The sequence below is a fragment of the Tachypleus tridentatus genome, unplaced genomic scaffold (assembly GCF_004210375.1).
Source record: "Tachypleus tridentatus isolate NWPU-2018 unplaced genomic scaffold, ASM421037v1 Hic_cluster_2, whole genome shotgun sequence".
NCBI classification, from domain to species: domain Eukaryota; kingdom Metazoa; phylum Arthropoda; class Merostomata; order Xiphosura; family Limulidae; genus Tachypleus; species Tachypleus tridentatus.
This window is the reverse complement of record NW_027467782.1, coordinates 21,852,811-21,866,461: the sequence shown is the minus strand read 5'-3', so window position 1 is coordinate 21,866,461 and position 13,651 is coordinate 21,852,811. Positions and strand designations below refer to the sequence as shown.

The following is a 13,651-nucleotide window of genomic DNA, read 5'->3' as shown; positions in this document are numbered from 1 at the left end:
ACTCTCAAAAATAAAAAATGTTTGTATGGACTAAAGAAAGTTCCTTTGTTGAAAAGAGTCTCCCCTCCATTATTAAGTTGTCCCAGACTGAGAAAAGCATGCATGGCATTATATACAGGAAACAATATTCCTAGTCTGCCCATATTTCTTGTGCTACCCATGTGATTTTTTTATCACTTTCACTGCTAGATAAGGGAGATTGTTTTGGTGTTATTCTTGCATGATAAGGTCACCTGACCTTTCAATGGAAAACACTTCTAATTATCTTCACATTGTATGTAAATATTTAAAGAAATATGTCTCACAAGAAGACAGCAGTGATACATCAGGTGAATGACCAAGAACTGTAGGTAACTGGGTCAAAAGAAAGTTAAAACTACATGCACCAAAATAAATGAAAACTTTGAAAAATTTCTATATTAAAACATATGATAAGCCTGTATACCACAAGAGAAAATTAAACACGTGCACATAGGTAAATATGAATACAAGTAACTATCAGAGTGAATTTTGCTAAATATTGATGGATTCTTTTCATCCCATCTTTTCTTCAGTGGCACAACAGCATGTCTGCAGAGTTACAACGCTATAAACTGGGATTAGATACCCATTGTGTAGCTTTGTGTTTAACTTCACTTAAACATATTTTTCACTATAGGACATGAATGTAATATTATACTGTTTCATTCTGCTTTTATATGTAGTCACTGGAAACTATAGAAATTATGTAAATCAATATGAAAAGAAAGTTGATTAAATAAAGCAGAATATATTCTGGTGTTTATATATATTAGTATGAATTCATGGAATTTCTCTAAGGATATTGGAACTCATGTAATAATTGTCTCCATTCTGTTGGCTCTCCTAATCTATACCATTCAATCATTTCATTTTCCATCACAGTTTTTAAACAATTCCTATTATTTGTTATACATAAAGGTGCTGGTAATTTATGTATTTTTATTTCCATATTGAGGAATTTATATTTTCAAGTATGATTAATATATTTCCTTCATACTTTATTATTAATTGCATTTGATAACAAACAGTAAGTAAATACAATACACACATAACAAATGTTGCACACATCAGTTAAATATATTTTTGTAATTCTCCAAGTGTTTTACAAGGAAAACTTTCAATATCTACTGTATTATTCAGTTTAGGGGTATGCAAGTTATTTTAAGAAGACATTTTTTTAGGTTATACATGGACAAGTATGTGTTTATTGAGACAAATAAAAATGTTTTGTTGCACATGCTATTTGACATCTTTATCACTGAAGCAAGTAATTATAAATAAGAAACTTATTTGAATATATGTAACCTGAAATATAAGAAAGTGAAGTAAATATATGTATTGAAAAGACAAATAACCCTTTTATTTATATTATAAGTTTGTTCGAGGGATGTGTAATTCTTAATGAATTTTAAGTGCATTAGTAAAAGTTTCTATATATTTTTAGTTTTTAACTTTTAAACATGTATGTATATTTCTCATGCTTGTGGCAGGATATGTTCTTAAGCCTAATGGCCAGTGGCTGTTGATTGGAAAACATGACCTTCTGAAACCACAGGTATTTGTAGAAACAATTCGATAATCTTTGAAAATGTGTGCAATTAAAACTAACCAGGAAACGTGAGAACTATTTAAATTTCATAATATTAAATACTTCTATACGAAATAAATAATATTAACTTAATGTTAATATTACCTGTTTCAGATGTTCTACCCTGTTCAGAACAACTTGACAATTTTGCAAGGAGATATCGTGGTGAGGGATAACAAAGGTCATTACGTGTTTTTCTGTGGAAATTGTATTGAAATTTTGTAATACAGTAAAGAACAGGGGCGTAGATTCCGGAGGGATGGTGGGTATACATCCCCCCTTCATTTTAGGTGGGGGGATGGTGCATTCAATCATCCTCCCTACAGTTTGGTCTGTTGAATTGTTTTATTGCATCACAGGCCTACAAATTGTGTGTTTGTTCTTGTGATTCTCGTGTTCTTACCAATCGAATTACATAATTAGGCCTAGATGTATGCTTTTTAAGTAGCCGAAATTTACATCTTTAATATAGGCATACTTCTGAGCTTTTCGATCTAAGCGATAGTTCGTAAGTATCAGTCAGTAGGCCTAAATATACATGCAAAGCTTGCAAGCACTATCTCAAAATCTACCTATGTCTTGTACGTAGTGTGAGGTTAAGTAAAAGTTTCATCACAACATATTGAACAGAGCATTAAATTCGAAAATATTAGTCTCAAACTCCTATGATCTAGATCTGGCAAGCCATTTGTAGCTTGTAGCTGCATCAATCTTATGTGTATATTGTGCGGTTTTCCTACGCCATTTGTTCTTATACATGTCTAGCCGGTTTTATTGTCGAACACCTTACTCTCCTTAGTTGCCGAAGACGCTGACTATAGTGTACGTTTAGTGTACAGTTAACGGGCCACTCGGATCCAGATGCGCCCTACATCACCCCTCCCATCCCTTTAGTCTGAGCCTCGATTTTACAACAGGGCTCATTAGACCTGTGTTTGTGGCTCTCATTAATCCATGAAATTTCAGATTATCACTGCCCTCTAATAAAGTGCTGGAACTTTATGGTAAAAAAACAGATAGTAAAAATGTTGTATTTTCTTGTATAATTAGAACACAAAAGGAGCGATTTCAACGGCCTGAAGCCTCTACTGAATTGTATTGCTAGTTTTTGTTTAGGTGTTTTCATTTAATAGACGTGCTAATAGATATTATATCACAACGTGTTTGCCTTTTGATGAGTTTTAACAGGAATATAATATATTTGTGATTGTTTAAGTATTTTCGAGAAACTTGCAATTACTTCTGTTGTAACTAGCACACATTATTGTCCCAGCGATGCCCAGGCAATCAGTCAGCTCGGTAGTCACTGTGAGGTTCGCGCGTTCGACTTAAATACATTGTACAGTTCAGTCCAACTTCCATTCTGTTCTATCTTCATTCATTGTACATCAGAATTTTTCAATAAAAACTGTATTTTAGCCTGTTGAGTCATCTGGGAAACAGATTCCAATTATGACAAGCAAGCGTCTAAAACTTTCCCACATTAAACAGTTCTGCAAGCCAGTTACTAGTACTACAAGTGACAATGTAGATGCAGATAATCCAACAACCTCAAGCAAAAGAATAGAAATTTGCCATACAGAGGAAATACCATGTTCATCACAGGACGAGTCTGAAAATACTTGTGCAACTATTGCACATTACAAACCACCAGATAGTTGTGAAACAAGTTTGTGCAGTAATAAAAAATCTGACACTCCACAGATACAGTGTAGGAAGCCATATCATCCAGACTCACAACTAATACCTCGACAGAAAGCAAAATCTCAAAATATCAACTTCCAGGGCAAGTGGTTTGATGAGTTCCCATGGCTGCACTTCGACAGTCAGACTCAAAAAGTCATATGCTTTCTTTCGCCAAGGCGGAAAATAGAGGCCTTTTTACAGGGAAATTGGAGAGGCCAGTGGAGTATACCTTCATATCCAAGGGTTTTTGCAACTGGAAAAAGGCAAAACAGAAATTCAACGAATACCAATCCTCCTCTCAGCACAGATTCGCTATATCTCCAGAAGGTTCACTTGATGTAACTCCAGTGAATGTCCAGCGACATGATGGAAAAAGAAGCAGCAGGAAGAATACAAAATAAGTTTAGACAAAATATTCAGAAGTTTACGTTTCTTACTGCGTCAAGGTTTAGCATTACGTGGACATACTGATACGGAGGGGAACTTCCTGCAGTTAATGAAGATCCTGGAAGAGGAAGATCCTTAGTCGATGGCCTACTTGTCAAAGAAAACCACATTCACATCACCCCAGGCTCAGAATGAAATAATGGAGATGTTCAGCCATCAAATACTCATTGCACACGAAGTGCAGCAAAGTAAAGTCTTTGCATTAATGGTTGATGGCACTCAAGATGTTACAGGCGTCGAACAGGAAGCAATATGTGTACGATACGTAGATGAGAACCTTGACGTCCATGAGACATTTCTTGGTTTGTACAGTGTTTCCAATACAACTGGTGAAACTATCCTCGACTATACTTGATGTACTGACTAGACTCAATTTAACACTGTCAGGATTAAGAACACAAACTTATGATGGAGCCGCTAACATGAATGGTACGTGCAGTGGATGTCAGGCAAAAATAAAAGAGAAGCAACCGTCAGCTTTGTTTTTTCACTGCGGAGCACACAAGGCTAATTTAATAATGCAACATGCAGTTGAAGCTTGTGAATGTGTTAGATTCTATCCAATAGGTACATGAACTTGCTTCAGAGGTCAGGCAAATACAAGAAAATCTTTGAAAGTATTGTATCGTCAGACAGCCACAATGATCCAGTTAAATACATCCCCCCACTGTGTCCAACGCGCTGGTTGTGCCACCTATCTGCAATTACATGTGTAATGATCACTACAGTGACATTGTTGATTCTTTATCTGAATTAGCAAATAAAAAATCAGATGTAGCAGTGAAAGCACGAGGTCTGCTGGACAGATTTGACAAAGGAAAGACAGTTTTAGGATTGTTGATGGCTCAGCATCCGTTAGCTGCATTAGAGGAACTAAACCGTGCATTCCAAGCAAAATCAGCGACAGTATCTGGCATGATTGAAGCATCTGCAATGACAGTTGAGCAACTGCGGGTATTGCGAACACAGGAATATTACAACAAGATATTTGATGAAGCTGAGAAAAGGTAACTTCCCTATATCTGGTGCCTATTGAACTACCACGTATTCGCAGACCCCCCAGAAGGATCACAGGTGATGGCTCAGCACACCATTCTGCAACAACTAGAGATTACTACAGAAGCCAATATTTTGAATTTTTGAACACAGTCATAGAACATCTGACCACTAGATTCAATGCAGACAACAATGACTTGAGGCAATATCTGGCACTTGAGAACATGATCACATCTGGCAAGATTGACAACTCGGTTATAAACTTCTATCCAGAAATCTCTGCACAACGGCCCGAGTTTCAGTTGCCCATGTTCAAAGGAACAACAAAAGCAGTATCTCTAAAAGGTGCGAAGGATACTTACTGTAAAATGCATGAAACAAGCCAGCAGATGTTCTATGAAGTGTTTCTTCTCATGAAAATTTTGCTTGTATGTCCAGTATCCAGCTGCGAATGTGAACGCAGCTTTTCCGCATTAAGACGGTTGAAGACGTGGTTAAGGTCAACTATGTCTCAATGCCTTTTCAACTATGTGGCAGTTTGTCACATTCACAAAGATGAGGTCGACAAGATAAATATAGAAGAGCTTATGAAAGGATTAATAAACAGATCATCACAAAGGAGGTTTATGTTTGGGAACATGTAGACTAGAGGACTAAATGAATCTTACTTCAATGAAAAGTATGAATAATTATTGCTTAATTGTAATGATGTGTAATTTTCAAGAGTTTGCAAAGACATTTTAATTATTTTATCAAACAACATGAACAGTTTTTTAGTATATATAAACTTATCAAGGGTAATTACTAACTTCATTAATATTTGAAAACGTAATTCATGCAATGAAAGTTATTAGTAACCTTGTCAAGTATAATGGCCATCTTTTATACTATGCAGTGTGCAGGAATAAATTCATGTGGCAGTTAATTTGTGACACATATGTCTTTATTCTGTCAACATTTTAAAAACTGTTCACAACACCTCACTTATACAAACCTACATGGAAACCTTGAAGTATCGTGTCAACAAGATTATTCTGTGACTGCATGTTTACAGTTTTCAGGTTCACATAATCAGTGATTACCAATTTATAAATTGAACAGTCCACATACGTGGTTGCAAAAATCATCCCCCCCCCAATCGGGTGTAAAAAATCTACGCCCCTGGTAAAGAAAGCTTGAATTAAAATGTTTAAAATTATTAGTTATTAGGTTATAATACTGGAGCAAATAAATATACATTAATATAAATCATGGTATTCTTTATTTTTATACATGTTATACTTAACAGTCAATTTGAATATTTTATTAACAGGCTGCTCGTTGTACGATGAAAAATTTCAGAGATGTTGACACTGAAGTTGGGTAAGAAATTTCCGAAGCAAATATTTACGTTTTAACATTTTTATTTCACATTCAACAAACAAACAAAAATATAATACAAATGATTGATTTCCTTGTGATTACAAAAATATGACATTTATTTTGTTTTTTAGTATATGTTTTACTTGGAAAATATTTAGTATAGTTATGAACTACACTCTTGTACAAATTAATTGAGACAAATGGTCATTTTACAATATTTTTAACTTGGCGGCCGGTGTAGGCTCGCTGGACCCGCTGATTTCCTTTAATAGTCATTTTTTCACGCAGACGGCGTTATTAGCTGTGTTTTGCAGTACGGTCGACCTATTTTGGGATATATGACGAAATTTGAGGAATATTACGTCATTCGAAATTGCGTTAGAAGGGCATGGAGACCAATCAAAAAACGACTTCTTACCAACTCAAGAAAGAAAAAACAGTATCAATGGGGTCTGAAATACAAGAACTGGACACAAAAACAATGGAGGAAGGTGTTATTCAGTGACGAGACTCATTTCTTTGTACAGGGTCAAAGATGTCTGCATGTTCGCAGATTTCGATATGAGAAACTTCGAGAATCTCACATCAATCAGTTCGTAAAACATCCCTTGAAGAAAATGTTTTGGAGCTTTTCAGCTATTATGGCGTCGGAGGCTTACATATCGTAGAAGGTATGATGCGAGGACCACAGTACATCGAAGTTTTGTAGAGAAGAGTCGTTCCAGAATTGAAAAAGAGATTTCCAGATGGATCTGGCATTTTTCAGCAAGATCTTTCTCAGTGCCACACATCGAAACGTGTGAAGAATTTTATTATTACAATGCAAATAAAGGTGATGGACTGACCTGGAAACTCTCCAGACTTAAATCCTATTGAAAATCTTTTGGCGATTTGTAAAGAAAGATTTCGGGGAAAATACTGTACTATGAATGATAAGCTAATTGAAGCCATAATTGAGGTGTGGTACCGCGATCCAAAAATTGGTAAAGATTGCAGTCAACTCGTGGACTCGTGCCAAAGCAGATTAATGATCTTCTGAAAATAAATGATAAAAGTATCATGTGTTAATTTGCAAGTAATTTTGGATTCTTCACATTCCAAGCAAATGAATATTTTTTTTGTTTTAAATGTCTTCTTCCGTGTTGCAATTAGTCATTTTCAGTAACAATTTAAATGCTTATTATGAGTGCCTCTGTGTCTCTAATTTAAAATGACGAATACTTTTCAAGTTAAATGGATGTTTTTATATACCACCGCCACCAACAACAACAAAAAAATATAATAATAAACAATAAGTAAATTCAATAACTGGTTACATTCTGATGACACTTATGTATTGTGGGTATTACAATTTTAATTAACATAAAGAACAGAACAACGTTTCGGTCTTCTTAAGTCATCTTCAGGTTAACAAAGAGAGTTTGCAAGTGAATCTGAAAATGATATCAGAAGATCGATACGTTGTTCTGTACTTTGTGTTAATTAAAGTTTTATTACCCATACCAGTCATCTTGAGAATACATTTTTACTTCCAAGTTGGTTTTTTATCGTCACGGAACACTTTGTTTTGTTTACTTCTGTACAGGCCAACTGGCAATGATGAAATGTGTAATTTCTACCTGATGTATTGTGTGGAAGGTGACAGAATCGTAAGTAAACAGGATTGCTTCTCTCCAGGACCTCCAATCTACCGTTGGTGCTGGGACTCTCACTTGGGAAGCATTCCAAACTCCATTGATAAAGATGCAAGCACTTCAGAATAATTAGGCAGATTTCTAGTTTGATAGCATAATATTCCTTCTACATGATGTAAATTGTGTTTTCGTCCTTTTATTGGCCTCTTTTTTAATTGTGTTTGAGTTTTGTATCTGACTTGTGGCCATTGTTTTGTTTAAACTCGATTTATTTTCACAGACAGACTTGTTGCTTTGGGCCAAAAAAAAGAAACAAATAATCTTTTATTTAAAATTTAATATAAAAAACGTGTCATTAATTGGGTGAAAACATATAATTTCTTTATCAGTGCGGTGTCAAAATATTATTGTTATTCATAGAATATTATCCAATTACACATTTCTTATCTAAAACTGTTGGTTCTTGTATTAAACGTATATTCACTATAATGCTTTAAGTTGTAACTTGTAGATATTGTACAAATGTATCTCTTATGATCTATGTCTTTTATATGTGGTTACAGTTTGTCTTTTATTGTAAGCAATGTTTCATCTCATTTGTGTTATTTCAAACAACAAAATCAGTGCTAGTGAAAATTGCACAACTTTCGAGAAAACCTGACTTAGGTACTTGTATGTTTTCAGTGAAAGCAGTTTATTATTTTCTTAGAACTTGACCATATATTTGGTAATTATTTTAATTTTTATTGCTTTTAATTTTATTCATGATTGAGCTGTGACTGTAAAATCATTAATCTCGGGCTTATTTGGTGATGTTATGTTAACCAAAGCCTATGTGGAGAAAGTGATCTAAATGAACTAACCCTCCATGGTCTGTAAGACCAAAATCACAACAGTGAGAAGAAAGCCTTTATGACGTCGCCCAAAAGTCCACTGTTTAAAGGTGGAAGAAAGTTTTATAAGTGGTCTTTGGCCACTGTATAATAATCGACATTTCTAGGAGTTCTGGCCACCTTATAAAAGTTGAAATTTATAGGACTTCTCGTTACGTTTTATGACTAAATTTCAAGTTTATAAATAATTTCAGCGACTTGTTTGTTTGTTTTTGAATTTCGCACAAAGCTACTCTGTGCTAGCCGTCCCTAATTTAGCAGTGTAAGACGAGAGGGAAGGCAGCTAGTCATCACCACCCACTGCCAACTCTTGGGCTACTCTTTTACTAACGAATAGTGGGATTGACCATTACATTATAACGCCCCATTACTGAAAGGGCAAGTATGTTTGGCGCAACGGAAATGCGAATCCGCGACCCTCAGATTATGAGTCGCACGCTTAACACGCTTGGCCATGCCGGAGCTTATTTCAGCGACACTGTACATTTTTTACTTCGTGGTTAAGAATGTATTTGTGTTGAATCGCTGTTAAAAGTGGGTGTGAATATAATGTATTACTAGTTGCTTTCATGTGATTTTGCTCGCTTTCAATTAAGAGATCTACTTGTTGATGACTGAATAAAATAGTTTCCTTTTATTATCCGATCTTTCTGGATCTCCACAAACTTTTAACTGAAATGAAGAAGAAAACATGTACTTAATAAACAAAGGTATACAGAAGTTAGATACTTAGAATTTATGTAGATGTACAGTAAACCTAAAAACTAAATAAGTGACCTCATAATGTCAGCCACACCCAAAATTGGTTTATCACGTGCGTTGCTACAATTGAGCTCCCTTATCTACACGCCAATTATGGAGAAATGCATTTTGAATAACAACAAAAAAATATATATTATTTAGTTATAACCAAAAACAAGCCAAAACAAAAATAAAATAAAAACACTGCACTAATTGAAAGAATCTCGGGGTACAAGCTATAACGTGAGGTATAAAATGTACCCTAGGTTTTAGAGGCGACTGAAGAAGTAGGACCCACATTGCGGTGGAGATACATCGTCTATCAGTTCATTCACCAATCTCACATAAAGAAATGAAATAAAGTAAAATAAAAAAACAGCAGTAGAAATTAAAATTAGAGAGCGATTTCCACATCTATATAACCCTTCACTGTCTGTAGACAGCTGTGGGTAGCTGACTGCTTTCCATAGTAAAGAAAAAAACTGAAAAATAAGAATAAGAAAAATAAGGTACTAACATCTGGATTAATTAAACTGAGGCTTGGCGTGGCCAGGTGGTTATGGCACTGCACTGGTACTCCGAGGGTTACGGGTTCGAATCCCCGTCACATCAAACATGCTTTCCTTTTCAACATTGAGGACGTTATGCAACGGTCAATTCCACTATTCATTGGTAAATAGCCCAAGAGTTAGTGGTGGTGACTAGCTGCCTTTCTTCTAGTCTTACACTGCTAAGTTACGGACGACTAGCATAGATAGCCCTCGTGTAGCTTTGCGCGAAATTCAAAACCAAACAAGTAAATTCAATAAAGTTACCTCTGGAAGTTAGCATTTCAGCCCCATTATGGCAGAAAGGCACTAATTGGTAACCCACTAAACGAATTATACAGGGTGTTCGGAAAGTCACTGTGCAGTTTTGTAATCATATTTTATTCAGTCTATTTCAAGCCAGCAACTGATAGCGGTGTTTAGGAACGAAGTAAGAAGGATCCAGGCCTGTATCCAACGGGGTCACTTTCAACATGTCAACATTGTTTATAATTGTCATTCATATTTACCTCCTGTATTCTATGTTGAAACATGTCTGTTAATAAATATACAAGTGCACAGTGACTTTCCGAACACCCTGTACTAGTGTAAAGCTTCCCATCCAGTTATCTAAATTAACTAGTATAACTCCCAACCACCACTCTTTAAGTCTACTATTACTATCGTGCTCTAAACAACACTTTATGTGCAGTAATGTGTACATCGACATAAAGTTGTGCCAAGTTGTTATATGACCTTATTCATAAATAAAAATAGTTATTTGAAAGTTTTAGTAAACTGTCTTAACTTTTATTTCTTTATATTTACTTAATACATTCTTATCTTTGTCACAGAATAGCATAATAATTTTATTTAGTTTCTTTATTAAATTCATTAAGTTTTGTATCAGTATTTCAACGTTACTGATAAAATATTGTAATTTATTACAAATTTAATTAACTTTATTAATTTTCTCTAAATACACAAACACACACACTGATAATGAAGAGCATGTAATTATACCACAGCTGTAAATTATTTGTAGTTTTCACTTACCTTACTTATAAGGTAACTTCTGATATTTGTAACCTTACTTTTATTTTTCAAATAAAATATTAAAAGTTCACTTGTATGATTTGTAACTTATAAATGCATTAACACGTAGCAAGGTAACATTTGATTTCTTCACAAACCTTTGACGTTATACACTTTTTTTTCATCTGAAATAATGACGGTTATGCTTTAAAAGTAGCATATTTTTCACACATAAATTTAGCTGTAAGAACCTGACGAATAAATTAGTGTGTGTGTGAAAAGGGGAGAGACATGAAAAGCATGAAGATTCTACACGATTGGAATACAACTACACACTCAAACATTTATTTCAAAACTTGGTGAAAACTTAATGATAGTTTCTCCAAATGAATTTCGCGCCAAACAACATTTCACCACACACACACTTATTTAAAATACAGTTGTAGTATTTATTCATTTATTTTAGATAACTGATTTTGTTGGTTTTTTATTTCGCGCAAAGCTACACGAGTCATCCACGTGAGTTTAAAAGCGCGCGAGATAAAAAATATATTGAGAGGTACACAAGATTAGAAACGTTTACAACGTTTTTCTTTATTAGAACGTTCTTATACACAGCTATACAAATATGCTTACTAATTAGTAATCTCTGCGTAAGGCACGTCATGCCACTTTTTAACATTTTAAGAACCAACAACTATATGGTACCACAGTTTGTATAAATGATATGTATTTTAGTAAGTTCAACAAAACTATTCAAGAATACGCAAGCCTCGAGATCACAAAACCTAAAGAAAAACAACAAAAACGTAGCCAATAAACATAATATATATATAAAAACCACTAGAATAAAATTGTAGCAATAAATTAATTTATTTTTACGTCATATATTATAACTGGAAAACGTGTTAAAAGAAATAAGCATTTCATATTCATAAAATCGATTGTATTTTAAAAGGTATACATATTCGATGAAAATAATATTTTTATCCAGGACATTGTCGTCTATGTTGTAAGAATCCCCCCCCAAACAAAATCACGTTTGTACATCCTAAATCAACATTTATTATATACGCTAAAATATTTTACTGATATATTATTAAAATAGTGATAATTATTTAAATTAATTTCATTGTGGTAGAAAGCACGAACTCGGATATAAAACAAAACATTAAAAATAGCTGACAAACATCGCTCATTTTGTTACATGGTTTCATTTCCAAGTGGTAAATTGATACGTAAGTGTCTGTCTCTAAGGCATAATATGATGTTTAATGCATGCATCGTATTTCTAATAGTATTAAGTTACATGTACCTATTGCTAATTACATACTTCTCTGGCAACAACAGTTTCGTAATTATTTTTTTTTTTTACGATTTTCTCATGAGGAAACTGCTTGTAAATGAGAAAGGACACACAAGGCTAACGTGACGTATATTATCACAATAATACTTTGACATTTTAGACTGCTTTTTGGCATTGGCCTGGCAATGTTCGCGCCCGCGTCGCGCTAAACATGCTCGCCCTCCCAGCCGCGGGGGTGTATAATGTTACGGTCAATCCCACTATTCATTGGTAAAAAAATAGTCCAAGAGTTGACGGTGGTGGTGCTGACTAGCTGTAGTCTTACACTGCTAAATTAGAAACGGCTCGCGCAGACAGCACTCGTATAGCTTTGCACGAAATTCAAAACAAACCAACCCAAACTTTACTAATGCCCCTCTCTAATTATCATCTCCCCCCCGTATTTCTATAAAGCTAACCTTGAGTAACAGTAATATTAATCCAACATATATTCCACACACACAAAAGCCCCCTTGCTCAGAAGTCAACGAACTTCAAGCACGAGTTTGATAAAAAGTTAGGTTTTGGTTCCATTTTACCAGAGAGCGACTATTGTTCTCTATGAAAGAACGTAGTTTCTTATTAACCAATTCACTCACCACTTTCATGTTTGTAGAGTTTGTTAAACCTCTGAGACTATGGAGTAAGCAAGCGATACCTAAGGAATACTCAGACGCTGTATTTATACCGTGAAAGTCTGCCAAAAGAAAAAAAAACACAAAGCAAGAAAGGTTACAATGTTCTCCTTTCCACACGCCTGCTTACTGAAATGACCAGAGGGTGGTAGTCCGGATGTCAGTTGCAGAGATACTAAATAAAAGTGGGACATGCAACACACGTTCGGACTGGAGGGTTAGGAGGAGTCTAGATTTAATTTTTCTTGTTTTTTATGAAAATAGGTTGGCATTTGTCGTCTGAGTATTGGAAATAGAAAAATCCACGCAGTATCCACCGATCGTTGAAAGTTAGACTTTATTAACTCTACTACAGAGATAATCCGTCAACGTTTTACACTTTAAAAAAAAAAAAAAAACACTTTCAAAGTGAGAATCCTATTACTAAAGGCAACGTGCTAACTTCCGGGAGCTGCCTTGCTTTTCTTTCCAGATTGAACGTGGTGAAAAAGAAACCGGGAAAATAATGGGGTAATCAAGTGAAACATATTGCTGCTCTCTGTGTGAAGTATTTACAATGTAACTCATCAACGTGATTTGAATTATTGTGCAAAATATCTTACAACTAAGGAACTTTCTGACTTGATAGTTGATGTTTTCAAGCAGTTATACAACGGGCTATGTGTTGTTGTCAACCACGAGGAAGCTAACCTTGATTTTTAGCAGTGTAAATCCGTATGGTTGCTGGTGATCCACGTCCAC

The 13,651-nt window shown here is 34.7% G+C and overlaps 1 protein-coding gene across 2 annotated transcripts; it reads left to right on the top strand.

The window, feature by feature from the left end:
- The first annotated feature begins 206 nt into the window (after positions 1 to 206).
- Positions 207 to 7,933, top strand: LOC143242960 (putative peptidylglycine alpha-hydroxylating monooxygenase 1). 2 transcript variants are annotated; one of them, XM_076486574.1, is made up of 4 exons: positions 207 to 1,576; positions 1,724 to 1,790; positions 6,051 to 6,100; positions 7,686 to 7,933. In XM_076486574.1, exons 1-3 carry the CDS (start codon positions 1,499 to 1,501, stop codon positions 6,086 to 6,088), a joined length of 183 nt encoding a protein of 60 aa, XP_076342689.1. In that variant the 5' UTR covers positions 207 to 1,498; the 3' UTR covers positions 6,089 to 6,100; positions 7,686 to 7,933. The 2 variants fall into 2 exon arrangements, with proteins under 2 accessions (XP_076342689.1, XP_076342688.1); XM_076486573.1 differs by having other exon boundaries at positions 207 to 1,790.
- Positions 7,934 to 13,651: the final 5,718 nt, after the last annotated feature.

What these genes read in the sequence shown, in the direction of transcription:
- LOC143242960 (XM_076486573.1), top strand. Translation starts at nt 6,066, where the DNA reads ATGAAAAATTTCAGAGATGTTGACACTGAAGTTGG. An exon ending in GATGTTGACACTGAAGTTGG is followed by an intron (nt 6,101 to 7,685) that starts GTAAGAAATTTC and finishes ACTTCTGTACAG; the next exon opens with GCCAACTGGCAATGATGAAA.